Here is an 18014-nt window from a genome sequence, read left to right on the forward strand (position 1 = left end):
TCAGATCTGGAAAAGTCTTGGACAGATCAGAATTTGCAGTGAAGAGCAAGTTGCCTGTCTTGCTGTTGACCATCAAACAAAGTTGGTACAAGCAAAATTGGTACATAACATGCTGTATTGCTGAGCCTACTGATGTCCCATCTCCACGGCCAGTTTGTTCTCAATGCTGTTCAATAAACTCAACTTAAAGGAGCACAGCTTTCACTGAGGCAATATATAGTCTATTGGACTCTACACGAGTTCAATTTCAGAACTGTACCATAGTGTTTGTTTTGTAAAAATGGATTCTGTTGTTAATTAATTCTATTATTCAATCTTCACAAACCTATTTTGCCCTTCCAGCACAGCAGCCGATCCGGTTCTCCCCTTCAAACCCACTCTGCCTTTCCAGACAACCTCTCTCTAATTCCCAGCATTTCCCCTGCCAATTCTGGTTGCTTAAATATTTGGTTCCATTTTCAATATCAGGACATCAATCTGAATGGTTAATTCATTTTATTGTTTCTACATATGCTGTCTGATTGGATGAATATTTCTAACATATACTGTTTATACTGTAGATTTCTGGAATTTGCATTATTTTGAAAATGTCACCCACAAATTACTATTACTGTGTTCTTGATTTCTTTCATAGAAATATCTTTTTGTTTCTTTGCAGATCAAAAATATGGAAAATTCTGCAGCATTAGGAGTACTGGTTTATGTAAGTCATGGGAAAGCACTTCAGGATATGAACTGTGAAGGAAGTGAATGCTTCACCCCCATAAGCATACCAGCTTCAATGATACATTTTCAGAAAGATGTGATTGATTCATTAAGGTAAATTTATTATTTTTCTTGGCCTCTTAACATTAGAGTTATAAATTTATATGATGGCTGCAGAAAACTGTAGAAATGGCTTGCTTTTTTTCATTGAATCTTTATGAAACATGAGCCAGTCAGTTCATCATTCTGTTCCAGCCAAAATGAGTGACCCACTATTGTCCCACTTTCTTACAATAAGTCCTTTGACTTGAAGGCTACGGCTCGTCAGTGACACATCCATGTATCTCTTCAAATGTAATGAGGGATCCTGCTTGGCTTTCTTTTCCCCCAGAGTCTTTTTTAATGGAATATGACAATGGTCCATTTTTTAAATTAGTACTAACGCAATAGAAGAATTGCTTTCAGTAATGCTGGCCCCGTATTTCTAATTTCTGTGAGTCTCTAAACATAAAAAGTGGCTTTATGATTTGAATGTGGAACAGTAATGTTGCATGGTTGTCAGTCTCTTTAAAACAGATGCAATATAAATGCAACTTTAAAAACACTGGACTTTGTGTTTTAATTCATATTTATTACATTAAAATTGATAAAAATTGTCAGTACAAGAAGCAATTTAACTTGCCATATCCATGTAATTAAAAATGACAGTGTTTAGCTTTCTTTCACGTATTAGTTCTTGCCGTATAGATTTGTGTCAAGTGCTTCTCCAGATACCTTTGAATTGTGATAAGAGATTTTGCCTCCACAACCCTTTCTAATGGTAAATTCAAGACCTTTATTCTTTTTGGGTGGAAGTCTTCAATTCACCCCTTATCTCTCCACCAGTAAACTTAAACCTGAGTCCCCTATGAGATATAGGTCATTCCTATTCATTCCAGGTCTCTTCATGTTTATGCACCTTAATCAAATTTTGCCTGCATCTCTTTTCTTCCAAAGAAAGCAGTTCCAGCCTAGTCGGTTCATCCCTTATGACTACATAATTACATTAGTGGGTGCTGCCAAATTGGAGGTTTATAACGCATACTGAGCAGGACTGCGGCGAAGTACTGGAGGACACAAAGGAACATGCAAATGATCATATAATTGTCAAATGAAATTCAAAATAGCATATTTTGGAAGGAAGTCTTCTTGAAAGGTGTGAGTCCAGTATGGCAAAAGAGCAGAGGAATTTTTGAGACAAAGTCATGGAGTAATAGAGTCATAGAGCACAGACATAGGCCTTTGGCCCAACTCATCCATGACAACCAAGATACCTATCCAGACTACCATTTACTAGTGTTTGACCCACATCCCTCTAGACCTTTCCTTCCCTTGCACCTGTCAAAATGTCTTTTAAATATTGGTATTGTACCTGCCTCTGCAGCTTCCTCTGACAGTTTATTCCATATGCCCACCATCCTCATTGTGAAATATATTCCCCTCAGATCCCTTCAAAATCTTTCCCACTCATTTTAAATCTATGCCCTCTAGTTTCAGGCTCTCCCACCCTAGGAAAAGGACTGTGACCATTCACCTTACTTGTGCACCTGATGATTTTATGTACATCTATAAGGTCACCCTCAGCTTCCTACACTCTAAGGAAAATAAGTCCCAGCCTCCTGGACTCTCCTTAGAGCTCAAACCATCCAGTCCCAGTAACATCCCCGTGAATTGTTACCACACCCTTTCAGGCTTTCAGACATCTGAAAGTCAACAATCACTAAAAAGCTATTAGTTTGCAAGATACTGTATATATAAAGGTAAAACACTGCTATTTATTTCTAGAGTGAGTAGGGAAGTTATGTTAGTCTATATTAAACTTTGGTTAGATCACACAGATTGTTGTTGGTCCACAGGAGATGGGATATTGACGAGGGCTCTGCAGAGATTTACAGGAATAAGTCAAAATGCAAGAAAGGATGGTGAGGTCGCTTCTCTTATGATGAGGGTTTTGAAATTATGAAAGATATTGATAAAACGTGGATTCAGGGAATATGCTTCCACTTGTGAAGAAGAAATGGTTATTTAAACTGTAGGGGATTTGGTTCTCATGAATAAAGATGAAAAATGTGGAATTTTCTATTTGGAGTGAATAAAGGAAATAATAGAGAATAGTGTTTCTCAATATTTTCAGTACCTGCAACCGGTTGGCTACCTTCCCAAATTGATGTGGACCTTGTTAAAGCAGCAGGCCATTTTTGTCTTTTTTTTAGTGCTCAATTTATTCCTGTAAAAATAAATGAATAACAGTATTTACACCAAACTTTAATTAAATTGAATAATGCAAAATTCAACTTATTTAGTATTGTGCACCTTGGTCCAGAGAAACACTCTTTAGTTTGATGGTATACATCTTTACGGTTGAAATAACAATAAGCTTGGACTTGAATTGACTTGTGTTAAATATGCTAAATAGCTCAGGGACTTAATGAATGTCGGACCTTTGTAGGCAACTATAAGACCGTAAAACACAGGAACAGAATTAGGCCATTTGGCCCATCAAGTCTGCTCTGCCATTCAATCATGGCTAATCCTTTTTGTCCCACCCCCAGCCCCGCTCCCAGGCCTTCTCTCTGTAACCTTTGATGCCCTGTCCAATCAACAACCTATCAAACTCTGCGTTAAATACACCCAATGACTTGGCCTCCACAGCTGCCTGTGGGAATAAATTCCACAAAATCAACGCCCTCTGGCTAAAGAAATTTCTTTGCATCCCTGTTTTAGATGGATGCCCCTCTATCCTGAGGCTGTGCCCTCTTGTCCTAGACTCCCCAACAATGGGAAACATCCTTTCCACATCTATCATATCTAGGGCCTTTCAACATTCTAAAGTTTTCAATTAAATTCCCCCTCCTCCTTCTAAATTCCAGTGAGTACAGATAACCTTTTATCTTCCAGCATGTGATAACCTTTTCATCCCTGGAATCATCCTTGTGAACCGTTACTGAAACCTCTACATGTCAGCATATCATATCCTTTCTTAGGTGAGGAGCCCAAAACTGTTGACAATACTCAAGGTGAGGCCTCACCAGTGCCTTGTAAAGCCTCAGCATCACATTCCTGCTCTTGTATTCTGGACCTCTTGAAATGAATGCCAACATGGCATTTGTCTTCCTCACCACCAATTCTACCTGCAAATTAACCTTTAGGTTGTTCTGCACAAGGACTCCCCAAGTCCCTCTGCATCTCAGATTCCTGTATTTTCTCTCCATTTAGAAAATAGTCTGCACATTGATTTCTACTACCAAAGTGCATTTTCCAACATTGTATTTCATTTGCCACATTCTTGCCCATTCTTCTGATCTAAATCCTTCTGTAGCCTACCTGTTTCCTCAATACTACCTGCTCCTCCACCAATCTTCTATCATCTGCAAACATGGCAACAAAGCCATCTATACCATCATCTAAGTCATTGATATACAGCATAAAAAGAAGCAGTCCCAACACTGACCCCTGTGGAACACCATTAGTCACTGGCAGCCAACCAGAAAAGGATCCTTTTATTTCCACTCGCTGCCTCCTACCATGAACCAATGCTCCAACCATGCCAGTAACTCTCTTGTAATACCATGGGCCCTTAACTTGGTAAGCAGCCTCATGTGTAGTGCATTGTAAAAGGCTTCCTGAAAGTCCAAATATACAACATCCACTGAATCCCCTTTATCTATCCGACTTGTAATCTCCTCAAAGAATTCCAACAGTTTTGTCAGCAAAATTTTCTCTTAAGGACTTTGTTCTACCTTGTTCTATGTCACCAAGTACTCCATAACCTCATCCTTAACAACTGACTCCATCATCTTCCCAACCATTGAGGTCAGGCTAACTGGTCTATAATTTCCTTTCTGCTGCCTTCCTTCTTTCTTAAAGAGTGGAGTGACATTTGCAATTTTCCAGTCTTCTGACATTATGCCAGAGTCCAACGATTTTGGAAAGATCATTACTAATGCCTCCATAATCTCTACCATTACCTCTTTCAGAACCCTAGAGTGTAGTTCATCTGGCCTGGGTGACTTTTGTATCCTTGCTTCTTTCAGCTTTTTGAGTACCCTCTCCCTTGTAATAGTAACTGCACTCACTTCTCTTCCCTCACACCCTTAAGCATTTGGCATACTGCTAGTGACTTCCACAGTGAAGACTGTTGCAAAATACTCATTTAGTTCATCTGCCATCTTTGTCCCCCATTAATATTTCTCTGGCCTCATTTTCAAGGAGCCCCATATCCACTCTCAGCTTTTTTTATTTGTTACATATTTAAAAAAAGCTTTTACTACCCACTTTGATACCCACTTTACTACCCACAGGTTTGCAGACAATACATAGACAGGTGGAGGGGCAGATAGTGTTGAGGAAACAGGGAGTCTGCAGAAGGATTTGGACTGATTAAGAGAATGAGCAAAAACGTTGCAGGTGGAATACAGTGTAGGGAAGTGTAGGGTCATGCACTTTTGTATAAGGAATAAAGGCTTAGACTATTTTCTAAACGGTGTGCACATTTAGAAATCGGAGGTGCAGTGTGACATGGGAATCCTCGTGCAGGATTCCCTAAAGATTAAGTTGCAGATTTAGTTGGTGGTAAGGAAGGCAAATGTAATGTTACCATTCATTTCAAGAGGATGAGAATACACAAGTATATAATGCTGAGGCTTTATATGGTGTTGATCAGACAGCACTGCAGTGTTAGCAGCAGTTTTGGGCCCCTAATTTAAGAAAGATTGTGTTGGCATGAGAGGGGATCCAGGGAAGGTTCTCAAGAATGATGCTGGGAACAAATGGGTTAATGTATCTGAAGCATTTGATGGCTCTGGGCTTGTACTCTCTAGAGTTTAGAGGAATGAGGGACCTCATTGAAACCTATTGAATATTGAAAGTCCTAAATGGAGTGGAGAAGATGTTTCCTATTGTGGGTGAGTCTAGGACCAGAGGGCACAGCCTCATAATAGAACAGAGAAGAGGAGGAATTGTTAGACAGACGGCAGTGAATTTGTGGAATTCATTGCTACAGACAGCTGTGGAGGCCAAGTTGTTGGATATACTTAAATCTGTTGAAAGTTTTTGGATTAGTAAGTGTGTCAAAGGTTAGAAGGAGAAGGCAGACAAATAGGGTTGTGAGGGATAATAAATCAGCCATGATGGAATGGCAGAGCAGGCTCAATGGGCCAAATAACTAATTTTGTTCCTTGGTCTAATGGTTTTATCTAACTCCATTTTTTTTCTTCAGTGAGATTGCCCTGATTTATTTCCACAATCTTCTATCCATTTATAATCCAGTGAAGTCTTTTGTTTAACCTTCTCCTGTACTAATAGCACTGAACATATTATTGGCCACTTTTTCCCCATCAACATTCTATAACTAAGTAATTTTAATCTCTGTTTGTGGAGGTCAGCTGTCACGTACACTCAGTAACCACTTTATTAGTTACGCCTATATACCCAATGCAAATGTCTAATCCCCCAATCATTTTGCAGCAACTCAATGCGTAAATCCATGCTGACATGGTCAAGATATTCAGGCCACACATCAAAATGGGGGCAGAAATGTGATCCAAATGATTTTGACCAAGGAATATTAGGGACTAGACGCGGTGGTTTGAGTAGCTCAGAAACTACTGATTTGGGATTTTCATACAACAGAGTGTACAGAGAATGGTGCAAAAAACAGAAAATATAAAGTTAGTGGCAGTTCTGTGGGCAAAAGTGCCTCGTTAATTAGAGATTTCAAAGGAGAATTGTTAGACTGGTTCAAGCTGACAGGAAGGCGACATTTACTCAAATTACTAGGTATTTTAACAATGGTGTGCAGAAGAGTATCTCTGAACACACAACACATCAAACTTTTATTAGCTACCTCTTATACCTAGTAAAGTGGCCACTGAGTGTATGCTGACAACATCTCCTACTTCTTTTCTAGGTCTCTTAGTATTCACCTGCCCTTGCTACAGAGTTTAACCAATATACACTTCTAGATGCATTGTCTTTGACTTGTCTTTCAAACTCCATATATTAGGGAGTGGTTTTATTGCTCCAACTCCCTCTGCACAACAGACTTCCCTGGACGTTGAAGGTGAACTAGAGAGTTGGGCTCCTAACCTTCCACCAGACTCCTTGTGAGTTTTTAATTCTGTGTACACTTCCTTAAGTAGGCAATTAAATTACAATCACAAACAAGAGAAAAATCTGCAGATGCTAGAAATCTGAGCAACAAAATGCTGGAAGAACTCAGCAGGCCAGGCAGCCTCGATGGAAAAAAGCATAGTTGACGTTTCGGGCTGAAACCCTTTGGTGGTTCTGGAGAGAAAAGCTGAGGATCTACCTTTCCTAGATGCTGCCTGACCTGATGAGTTCCTCCAGCATATTACATGTGTTGCTCTTAATTAAATTCCAATATTACCCACCTCTCATGATTGAAAGCATGTAGTGCTGATATTCTTACCTCTGACTGTGCCTACTTTAATGCCTCACTGGGCAGCCTTATGTGCAAAACTTTTTATTTTTTTATGCTGTTAGTAGTGTAATTAACTAATAGTTCCCAGCATCTCACATTCAAAATTCTTGCTTTTCCATTTAATTCCTTACTGTCTTGCCCTCCTTTTTCTGTAACCAGCTCCAATTCAGAATCAGAATCAGGTTGATTATCATTGGCATGTGATGTGAAATTTGTTGTTCTCCTCCTCTATTTCTGCTTCCTCCCTTGTCCCCCTCCCTAATATTCAACCTCTGTCAAATGCTTGGTTACATATTCAAATATTTTTCTCTTCTGGTACTGCACTAATTTTTGTCTGATTGCAGAGTGCTTTAGGATATTTCCACTATTAAAGACTCTGTGCAAATACAAATTGCTATTATTAGCATTCATGTTTCAGCATCTTTTTGAAGACCTCGGGGAACCGGTACTTTTATCTGGCTGCTGAGTGCTTTCTCCTTTGTGACTTTTGTTAGGTAAGGAGAGCCTGTTTCCCCCCTTTCCCTTTCTTCCAACAGTCTGATGAAATTATTCTGTATTGCTGTCTCAGTTTCATGCCTTTTTGTTATTTTTGATTTATATGCAGACTGTTTCTATTCAATTAGTCTTCCATTCTCCCTCAGGTGAATATGTTAATTTTAAAGGTATTATTACACCCTGACCATGCAAACAGTCACAAATTTAACCTCTCTCCTACTGGTGGAAACATTATAATGTCCCCTTTAATATTACATTTAACCTTTCCTTAATTGGGACTGATCTTATTTTAATACTTAGTCAACACGTACCATCCTTTCTGACAGTTCCTGTGTGAACAATCCTTTATGCTACCAGTGTCACATTAATGAACTCACTATAGCTCTATGGCTAGGTGGTGCTTCCTGGTTTTCTAGGTATAGCTACTACTAGGAGATTGCAATATTATATACAAGATTTCCCAAGATATTTTCACAGACCATTGTAATATGGTCCATTTATACATCAGAATAAGATTCAAGCAGGCAAATGGCATTGTAGAAACTTGCATTAATCTAGTGACACCAGTTGAAATAGTATTGTCACAGTCTCCAATATCACTTCTTTAGAGAATCCTCACAGAGGTTCAAAAGAGCAATAGGTTCAAAGAGATGCAACTAAAATTTCAAGAAGTTTCAAAAAGGTGATATGGTGTCAGGTGCTGGAGACTCCTGTGGATTCTTGTATATGTGGACTTCTCTAGATTACCTACCACATTTGATCCAGACTTTAGCTGTACTGTTAACATTAATTCACAACAGTCCTCCACTAATATTTTCCATCATATGGAATACAAGGCCCTGATATTTCAGGTGAGGATGGAACCTCTTTGAGGAGGGTAGGAGGTTATTGAAACCTTGAAATTTAGAGAAAATTGTTCCTATTTGTTCACATAGCTCAGATCTTTCAAGCAAAGTTATCGTGATATTTGTTGTTTTTCTTTTAAGAATATTCTGCTCCATAATAAAACAGTTAATTCTAAGATTAAATTTAAAGACTGACCAGTGCAAAAGTTGTTAGTGATTTCAACCAGTCACTAGCTAAGGAATATCTAGCATCGGTCAGTATTAATATTCTTTGGTCTAACTTCCAAGAGGTCCTTCAAGCAGCAATTGACAAGTATGTCCCCTCTAAAATGAGCTCTTCCAGGTTCAACTTACCATGGGTAAACCTGTCCACCCGGCGTGCGATACGTAGAAAACAAAGACTCTATAAAAACGCTAGGAAATCTGGTCATAATGAAGACTGGCAAAAGTTCAAATCCTCACGCCGACTTATTAATAGAAACATCAGGAAAGCTCACCGTCAGTATGTTAATGAAGTAGGTGAGAGCTTAAATAGTGACAACACCAAACCCTTCTGGAGTTTTATTAAATTTACAAGGCAAGAAGTTTTTGGAATTTCTTCTCTCTCATCCAGGGGCTGCATTGTATCTCTTGCTGCAGACAAAGCACAAGCACTTAACCAGCAGTTTTGCTCTGTGTTTACAAAGGAAAACTTGAATGAACTCCCCACTTTAGACCCCAGCAATATTCCAGACTTGCCAGATCTCATTATATCTGTTAAGAAGCTTCTTAAGGAATTACAGCCTAAGAAAGCACCAGGACCTGATCAAATACCAGCCATGATTCTGAAGAGTTGTGCTTCTAGTCTAGCTCCCGTTTTACAAAAGATGTTCCAGAAGTATATTGATACTGGGACATTACCGGACGATTGGCTGAAAGCGAATGTTGTTCCAATTTATAAGAAGAGCGAGTACACAAATCCGGGAAATTACAAACCGCTTTCACTCACTTCCATCCCTTGTACAATTCTTGAGCATATTATTCATTGTCACATTATGGACCATCCAGACAGACGCAATGTCCTTACTCACCACCAACATGGATTCCGACAGGTCAGATCTTGTGACACACAACTTGCAGGGCAGATCAACGACTTAGCAAAGACCCTTGACAAACAGAAGCCAAGCAGGGTTGATCATACTCGACTTCAACAAGGCATTTAACACGGTCCCCCACCAGAGATTTCTACGTAAGCTTGAACATGTGGGCATTAACAACAGCATTCTACATTGCTTAAACATGTTCCTTACCAACAGATGGCAATGTGTGCTTCTCAAGGGGGCAGAGTCCCCTGAATCTCCAGTAACATCCGGAGTGCCCCAGGGGACCGTGTTGGGACCCTTACTTTTTCTTATTTACATCAACGACTTGCCAAATGTAGTCAAGTCCAAGGTCAGACTCTTTGCAGATGACTGCATAATCTACCATGAGATAAAAAATGACTAAGATGCTCAGCTGCTGCAAAAGGATATTGATTCATTATGTTAATGGGAGTCTCAATGGCAAATGTCCTTCAACCCATCTAAATGTTATGCTATGCATGTCAGTCACAAAGTTAAATCAATCAACACAACATATAACATGAAATGAAAGATTCCTGAACCAGTCACCCACCACCCATATCTTGGTGTTGAAATTAGCAATGATCTTAACTGGGCATGCCACATCAATCAGATTACAGCCAAAGCAAACAAAATACTGGGTATCCTGCGAAGAAACCTCCACTCATTTAGTAAATCCGTCAAGGTCATGGCATATAAGACACTCGTCCGTCCAAAGCTTGAGTATTGCACGGCCATATGGGATCCCCATCAAGCTAACAGTAAGAAGTCCATTGAAAAACTCCAACGCTGTGCTGCTCGCTTTGTGCTAAATGATTACAGCAGGAAATCCAGTGTCACCAACATGTTCTCTAACCAAAACCGACGTACTAAACTACAGTTAATCTCCATTTTCAAAGAAGTTCACAACATCACTCCATCAAACATCCAAATCCATCACAGGGTCAGTTCAACTCGACAACAAACTGGACCTTACATACTGCAAACCCCTTCATTCAACAAGATTTGCTACCAGTACTCCCTCTACCCAAGATCAACAAGAGAGTGGAATTTTCTGCTGCCAGACCTGCGCAGTATTTCTGACATTAATATTTTTAAAGATAGACTCAATCAAATCAATTTAGGGGATCTAGTCAAAAAAGCTCACTTTACAATTTAACTTTCACTCCGTTCACACCGACTGTGTGTTATAACAGCCATCCGGCAGTGCTTGCACAGTACCAAGCAGAAGCAGAAGCAATAAAAAAATGTATGATTGAGAAATGCAGATGTATTAAAGTGTGAATTTGATTAAATAAACGGAGAAGTAAAGTCAGATGTATAGGTATCCAAAATAGTGAAAATACCAACATGAATGGACATAAATCAATATCTGTGTAGGAGATCTGTTAAGCTTGGGCAGTATATGTCTTCATGACATTGTTAAATGTCTTGAAATTACATTTACTGGCACTTTTTGCAGACAAAATATCTATTGTGTTGAAAAATGAGCAAACTTGAAATGGATAAACTGCATAAACCTTAAAAAGAATTAAAGATAACAGAAAGTAAAAATTTTTGGTGATAGAACTTCAGTTAAAATGGTGATGATGGTCTTCAAAACTGGACAGCAGACTAATTACCTTCATTGAAAACCAAGTCAGTGTCATCAGACGCAGTTTGACAAGTGAATTCTTAACATTTCATTTCAACTTCTGTAAAAAGAAGAAACGCCTCAAAGGTTATCAGTAATGTTCTTGTCTTTGTAATTCTGTCCAGGCAAGAGTTGCAGTCCACTCTTGGAATACTGTGTACAGTTTTGGTCACTCTATTAATGGAAATATGAGTTAAACTGGAAAGAGTACAAAAAAGATTTATGAGGACTTTGCCAGGATTAGAGGGTCTGGGTTGTAGGGAGAAGTTAGCCAGGCTGGGTCCTTTTTCCTTGGAACGTAAGACAATGGAGGACAGGCTTTTAGAAGTGTTTAAAATTATGAGAGGCATAAATAAGGTGGATGGTAACAGTCTTTTCTCCAGGGTAGGGGTGTCTGAAACTAGGAAGTATAGGGTGAGAGTGAAAAGGGCAACTCTCTTTTTCACAGAGAGTGGCAAGTGTATGGCATAAGTTGGAAAGAAAGTTGTGGCAAATACAACAGTACCGTTGAAGAAGTACTTCGATAGGTGCGTGGAGGGCTGTGGCTTAGATGGACATGGACGAAACACAGGAAATTGGGACTGACTGAGTGTACATGGACTCACTGGGCAGTAGGGCTTGTATCCATGCTGTGTTACTTGATGACTCTAAGAGAAAATAAGTGATGAAGGTTATTGCTAATTGGATATAGAGATACTGCTCAGAAATTATTGGTCTTATATGTTACAGTCATCTACATCAATGTTCCCTTAAGGTCTACGGAATGAAAAAATATTGTTGTGTTGTTTGGCAAAATAATGTGTCTTATCTGACAGTAACATAGTGCCTATCATATTCTGATCTACAGTGTTAGAGGGATTTATTTGAAGGAAGAAAAGTGTTCTATTGAAAATAGACAGGTACTGTATATGAAGGAATGCATTTAAGCCATTTTGCAATTTTCATGCATCTTCGAAAATAAACATGAAACTCATACATATTTTGGATGCAGCCAAGAGTTTTATACAATGTGAGAGTAACAAAATCATCATTACATGTTGTAAAATAGCTTTTTGCCCAATTCTGGAAGGGAGAATTCTAACAAGTACAGCTAAATTGCAAGAAAAGGAATAAATCCATTGCTTAAAAAAATCATGGCATTAAGGGAGATAAGGTACCATGAATTGAGTACTGAAAGTATATAGTAGTTTAGATTTAGATTAGTTTTTCCTCAGAATATCTTTGGGAATGAGAGTATTGTCCCTAAAATAAACAAAGACTTGGAATTTGTATCTGCAATGATGATGAAAATGTAGCATTTGTTGCTTTACTGTTATACTGACAATATTGGAACTCACATGCACAATTACATGTGAAAATAAATTAGCTGCTCTCTGTTGGGGTCTGTTACAGATTTGGGGACTTCCATAGAAGAACGTAGAACAATGTTGTGCTGACCATGTAACCTACTCTAGAAACTGCCTAGAATTTCCCTAGCACATAGCCCTCTATTTTTCTAAGCTCCATGTACCTATCTAAGATGAGTTTAAAAAACCCTATTGTGTCTGCTTCCACCACCGCCGTTGGCAGTGCATTCCACGCACCCACCACTCTCTGTGTGAAAACTTACCCCTGACATTTCCTTGGTACCTATTTCTAAGCACCTTAAAACTATGCCCTCTCATGTTAGCCATTTCAGCCCTGGGAAAAAGCCTCTGGCTATCCACATGATGCCCCTCATCATCTTATACACCTCTATCAGCTTGCCTCTCTCCTTCCGTCGCTCCAAGGAGAAAAGGCCAAGTTCACTCAACCTACTCTCATAAGGTATGCCCTCCATTCCAGGTAACACCCTTATAAATCCCGTTTCATCATGTAATGCTATGATTTCTTTAAGTATGATGTTATTCCTAATCCTAATTATGGTGATGTTGTAAATTTAATAGTAATGTACTGTATTAATTTGATAATGACATGTCAAGAACTTAATGTCCATTCTATGTAAATGTTCAAGTTTAAATTTCTCTGAAGAATCATAAATACCAAAGGGGAAATATTTCCTTTGTAATAGATTACCATGCTTCACCATAAATCTTACATTGTACTTCACAATAACTTCTGTTCTGCAAAAACTGTGAAGCTATTTTATGAATTTATGCTAATGCCGCTCCTTCAACCATCTATCACTGACTGAAGTAAATAGACTGAATATGCAAGGTCACAATTTGATGGCACTATTAAGAAAAATGTTATGAATAGTTACACATTATTTGTTGACAGAAAATGTAATTTGTGGGTTTTCAAGAGTACATTGATTATTATTTGCAGGTCTGTTGGAATCCAGAAGTTGTACGGATATTTATTATTGGATGTATTATTTCATTGTCCAGTACACTGGCATGGGTCCAGAAACAATTTATATCTTGCTGCTCTTCTTTTCAATTAGTCATTTATTTGCAACTACAGATAATTATTATGTATATCAGCTGCCCCAATTAGCCAAAGTTTCATGGAAATAGAAAATATAAAAAAGACAAACTGCAGTTTAGCTGAGTAACAAATTCTGCATTGAAAGAATTATAGAATAAATTAGAACACTACCAATACACTACACTACTAAAAAAAGTGTGTATTAATTGTTATTAATTGAGAAGTTGTGTGATGCCGTGTCTTTTTGATTCACTGTAACTGAACTAAATCAGCACACACGCAGTGCAGATAAGACTTCATACAATGCTTTTGATGATTGCATCCTTCAATTCTTAATTTTCATTGTATCATTCAAGAGGATTGTTGATAACTTCAAGTTCATAGTTCCCAACTTGCTTAAGTAGTGAAATCATTTCAATGTCACTCCCAGCTGTTTCTTACATCTCCAAGAATGCTTGAAACGGGTGAGCAAGGTAGTTCTGAATTGTCTTACTGCTTATTTTTCGCCAATTATCAATAACAATAATCATTGGTTTCTGAACACAAACACACCCATCTGACACTATTTAAAAACTGTTTGCTCTATGCTGAGCAAACGGCATGCACGGCATAGCACAGCTACATAGTTGGGTGCAACACACACACACACACACAAATTTATAGAAAAACTTTTAGAATATTTTCAAGCAAAATAGAACCCAATATTTTCATATATCCAGTGGGCATATTTATTATGCAACATTTTCTTTGGAAAGTCATGTAAGTTTGTATTTGTTGTAAATAATTAATAAAATAAAAGTTGGCTCTGACAGTATGCTATAACTCAAAATAAGTGTAGGCAAGGCAATCCATTAAACAAATTATGCATTCATCTAAAGTGTTGCCATTTACATCATGAACAACTTGATTACCAGACCTAGTTTATGATATTACACAAGCTTCAGTACACCTCAACTGAATGGATAACTTTAGAAAGTACATCACAAGGATGTAAGACTATAAGACATAGGAGCAGAATTAGGATATTCGGCCCATCGAATCTGTTCCGTCATTCCATCATGGCAAATTTATTATCTCTCTCATCCCCATGTTCCTGCCTTCTGCCCTTAACTTTTGATGCCCTTACAAATCAAGAAACTATCAACCTTGGCTTTAAATATACCCTATGACTTGGCCTCCACAGTCATCTGGCCACGAATTCTATAGATTCACCAACTTCTGACTAAAGAAATACCTCCTTATCTCTGTTCTAAAAGGACATCCCTCTATTCTGAGGCTGTATTGTCTTGTCCTAGACTCCTCCACTATAGGAAACATCCTCTCCTCATCTACTCTATCTAGACCTTTCATCATTCAGTAAATTTCATTGAGATTCCACCCCCCCCCCCCCCCCGCCCCCCGTCATTCTTCTAAACTCCAGTGAATATAGGCCTGGAGCCATCAAACACCCTCACATGTTAACCCTTTCATTCTCATGAACGTCCCCTGAACCCTCTCCAATGCCTGCATGTCCATTCTTATTTAAGGGGTCCAAAATCGCTCAGCATACTCCAAGTGTAATCTGACTAATGCCCTATAAAGCCTCAGCATTACATCCTTTCTTTCATATTCTAGTCTTCTTGAAATGAATGATCAATTACCACCAACTCAATGTGCAGGTTAATCTTTAGAGAATTCTGCACAGGGATTCCCAAGTCCCTTTACACCTCTGAATTTCCTCCCCTTTTAGAAAATAGTCTCTACTCCTTTGTTCCTTTAACCAAAGTGCATGACCTTGTCTGCATTTGAAAATAGCAACTGATCCTTAAAACTAGTAGCAGATTTTATTAAATGCCTTTAAAAACTTTCTAAAAGGTTTCTAATGTTACTACTTTTACCATTCATACTATTCCTCTTCCCACCTTGTCTCTTGCTATCCCCTTCTCACAATTCCTCAGTCTCCGCCACATCTGCTCTCAGGATGAGGCTTTTCATTCCAGGACGAAGAAGATGTCTTTCTTTTTTAAACAAAGGGGCTTCCCTTCTTCCACCATCAACTCTGCTCTCAAACGCATCTCTCCCATTTCCCGCACATCTGCCCTCACCCTCATCCGCCCGCCACCCCACTCGGGATAGGGTTCCCCTTGTCCTCACCTACCACCCCACCAGCCTCCAGGTCCAACGTATAATTCTCCGTAACTTCTGCCACCTCCAACGGGATCCCACTACCAAGCACATCTTTCCCTCCCTCCCCCTTTCTGCTTTCCACAGAGATTGCTCCCTACGTGACTCCCTTGTCCACTCATTCCCCCCCATCCCTTCCCACCAATCTCCCTCCTGGCACTTATCCTTGTAAGCGGAACAAGTGCTACACCTGCCCTTACACTTCCTCCCTCACCACCATTCAGGGCCCCAGACAGTCCTTCACCTGTGAGTCGGCTGGTGTGGTATACTGCGTCCGGTGCTCCCGGTGTGGCCTTTTATATATTGGTGAGACCCAATGCAGACTGGGAGACCGTTTCGCTGAACACCTACACTCAGTCCGCCAGAGAAAGCAGGATCTCCCAATGGCCACACATTTTAATTCCACGTCCCGTTCTCATTCTGATATGTCTATCCATGGCCTCCTCTACTGTCAAAATGAATCCACACTCAGGTTGGAGGAACAATACCTTATATACCGGCTGGGTAGCCTCCAACCTGATGGCATGAACATTGACTTCTCTAACTTCCGTTAATGCCCCTCCTCCCCTTCTTACCCCATCCCTGACATATTTAGTTGTTTGCCTGTTCTCCATCTCCCTCTGGTGCTTTCCCTCCCTTCCCCTTTCTTTCTCCTGAGGCCTCTCGTCCCATGATCCTTTCCCTTCTCCAGCTCTGTATCACTTTCGCCAATCACCTTTCCAGCTCTTAGCTTCATCCCACCCCCTCCAGTCTTCTCCTATCATTTTGCATTTCCCCCTCCCCCCACTACTTTCAAACCTCTTACTATCTTTCCTTTCAGTTAGTCCTGACGAAGGGTCTTGGCCCAAAATGTCGACAGTGCTTCTCCTTATAGATGCTGCCTGGCCTGCTGTGTTGCACCAGCATTTTGTGTGTGTTGCTTCTATTATGAGAATTCTATTGTTTTTGAAAACAATGTCAGCATCATTGTGATGCAATTTCCTAGTTTGTTCCTTTTAGATGTGGGAGCTACAGTATCTCTGTCTACCCCATTGAGAGGTTTGACAGTTATGAATAAGGATGCAGTGGTATTTTATTGTAGTTTCTTAGTTTACCTTCATTCTTTCATGTCTTTTGTGGCCATAGTTAATCCAGTACAGGAGACCTACAGGTAGAAAATCAGGAAAGCCCATAGAAGATAGATAAATCGCTTAACATGAAACCAGTTGAAATTCTGCTCTAAAGCACTGGTACAGGTGGAATATTAAAAATCAAAGTGTTACATCATAGTTTTGTATAACTTGTTCAATTACTTTATTATGCAGAAACCATACAAATGTGAATGTGACCCTCCAGCACACTCCCTCGCCTAATTTTTTCTTTGGAATTAACATGGAAAGGAGGTTGGCAGAAATGGGTTGGTTCCTCTATCCATCATTTAATTTTGTCGTCTGGCAAGCTGAATGGTAAGAAACCACAAATATTAAACAGGAGCTCTAGTCATTATTTGAATTGAAAGCATTAAAACAAGTACTGCAATTTTACAAATCATAGTTTTAATGTTATTTTCTTCAGTTTAAGTTTGCGTTTTTACTCTTTATTTCAAAACAAGTCTGCCTTTCAGTGTGTGAATGCCTTTACTGTGCAGTTTTATATTTATAATGATACAGTAGGCCATTCAACCCAATGGGTCCATGTTGTCTTCAAGAGAAGCAAATTGATTAGTCTCATTCTCTACCTTCCTTATTTCCCTCCACCCTACATTGTATTCCATTTAACAGAGGCTCATCAATTCCCATTTGGTGCTTCATGTTGTTAATCTAGATTAGGAGATAAATATTGCTAGCATGTGTTTGGGATGTGGGAGTAACTCTTCATCGTAAATATGTAATAATATTTAAGAAAAACTTCAATTTACTACTCACCTGACAATGTAAAAATATTAGATAGATAACATTCATAAGTATAGTGTGCTAAAAGTTGCAGATATATAAAAATTGTTCATCCCCCCCACCGGAAGTTTTCATGTTTTATTATTTTACAATGTTGAACCACAGTGGTTCTAATCTGAATTTTTTTGACATTGACCAACAGAAAAGACTCTTGTGTCAAAATGAAAACATATTTTTACAAATTAGTCTAAATATTTTACAGTTATTAAACACAATAATTGATTGCATAATTACTCACCCCCTTCAACTCAG

General features: G+C 39.0%; 1 protein-coding gene across 1 annotated transcript in view; it reads left to right on the forward strand.

Moving 5' to 3' along the window:
• LOC140732058 (uncharacterized) overlaps window positions 1-18014 on the forward strand; it is a 178875-nt gene that overhangs the window by 59300 nt on the left and 101561 nt on the right. Inside the window, exons 4-5 of the mRNA XM_073054182.1 lie at window positions 659-819; window positions 17136-17276. Of these exons, the coding sequence (XP_072910283.1) occupies window positions 659-819; window positions 17136-17276 (302 nt within the window). The remainder of the gene's footprint in view (window positions 1-658; window positions 820-17135; window positions 17277-18014) is intronic.

This window comes from Hemitrygon akajei, chromosome 8 (genome assembly GCF_048418815.1).
Source record: "Hemitrygon akajei chromosome 8, sHemAka1.3, whole genome shotgun sequence".
Classification (NCBI taxonomy): domain Eukaryota; kingdom Metazoa; phylum Chordata; class Chondrichthyes; order Myliobatiformes; family Dasyatidae; genus Hemitrygon; species Hemitrygon akajei.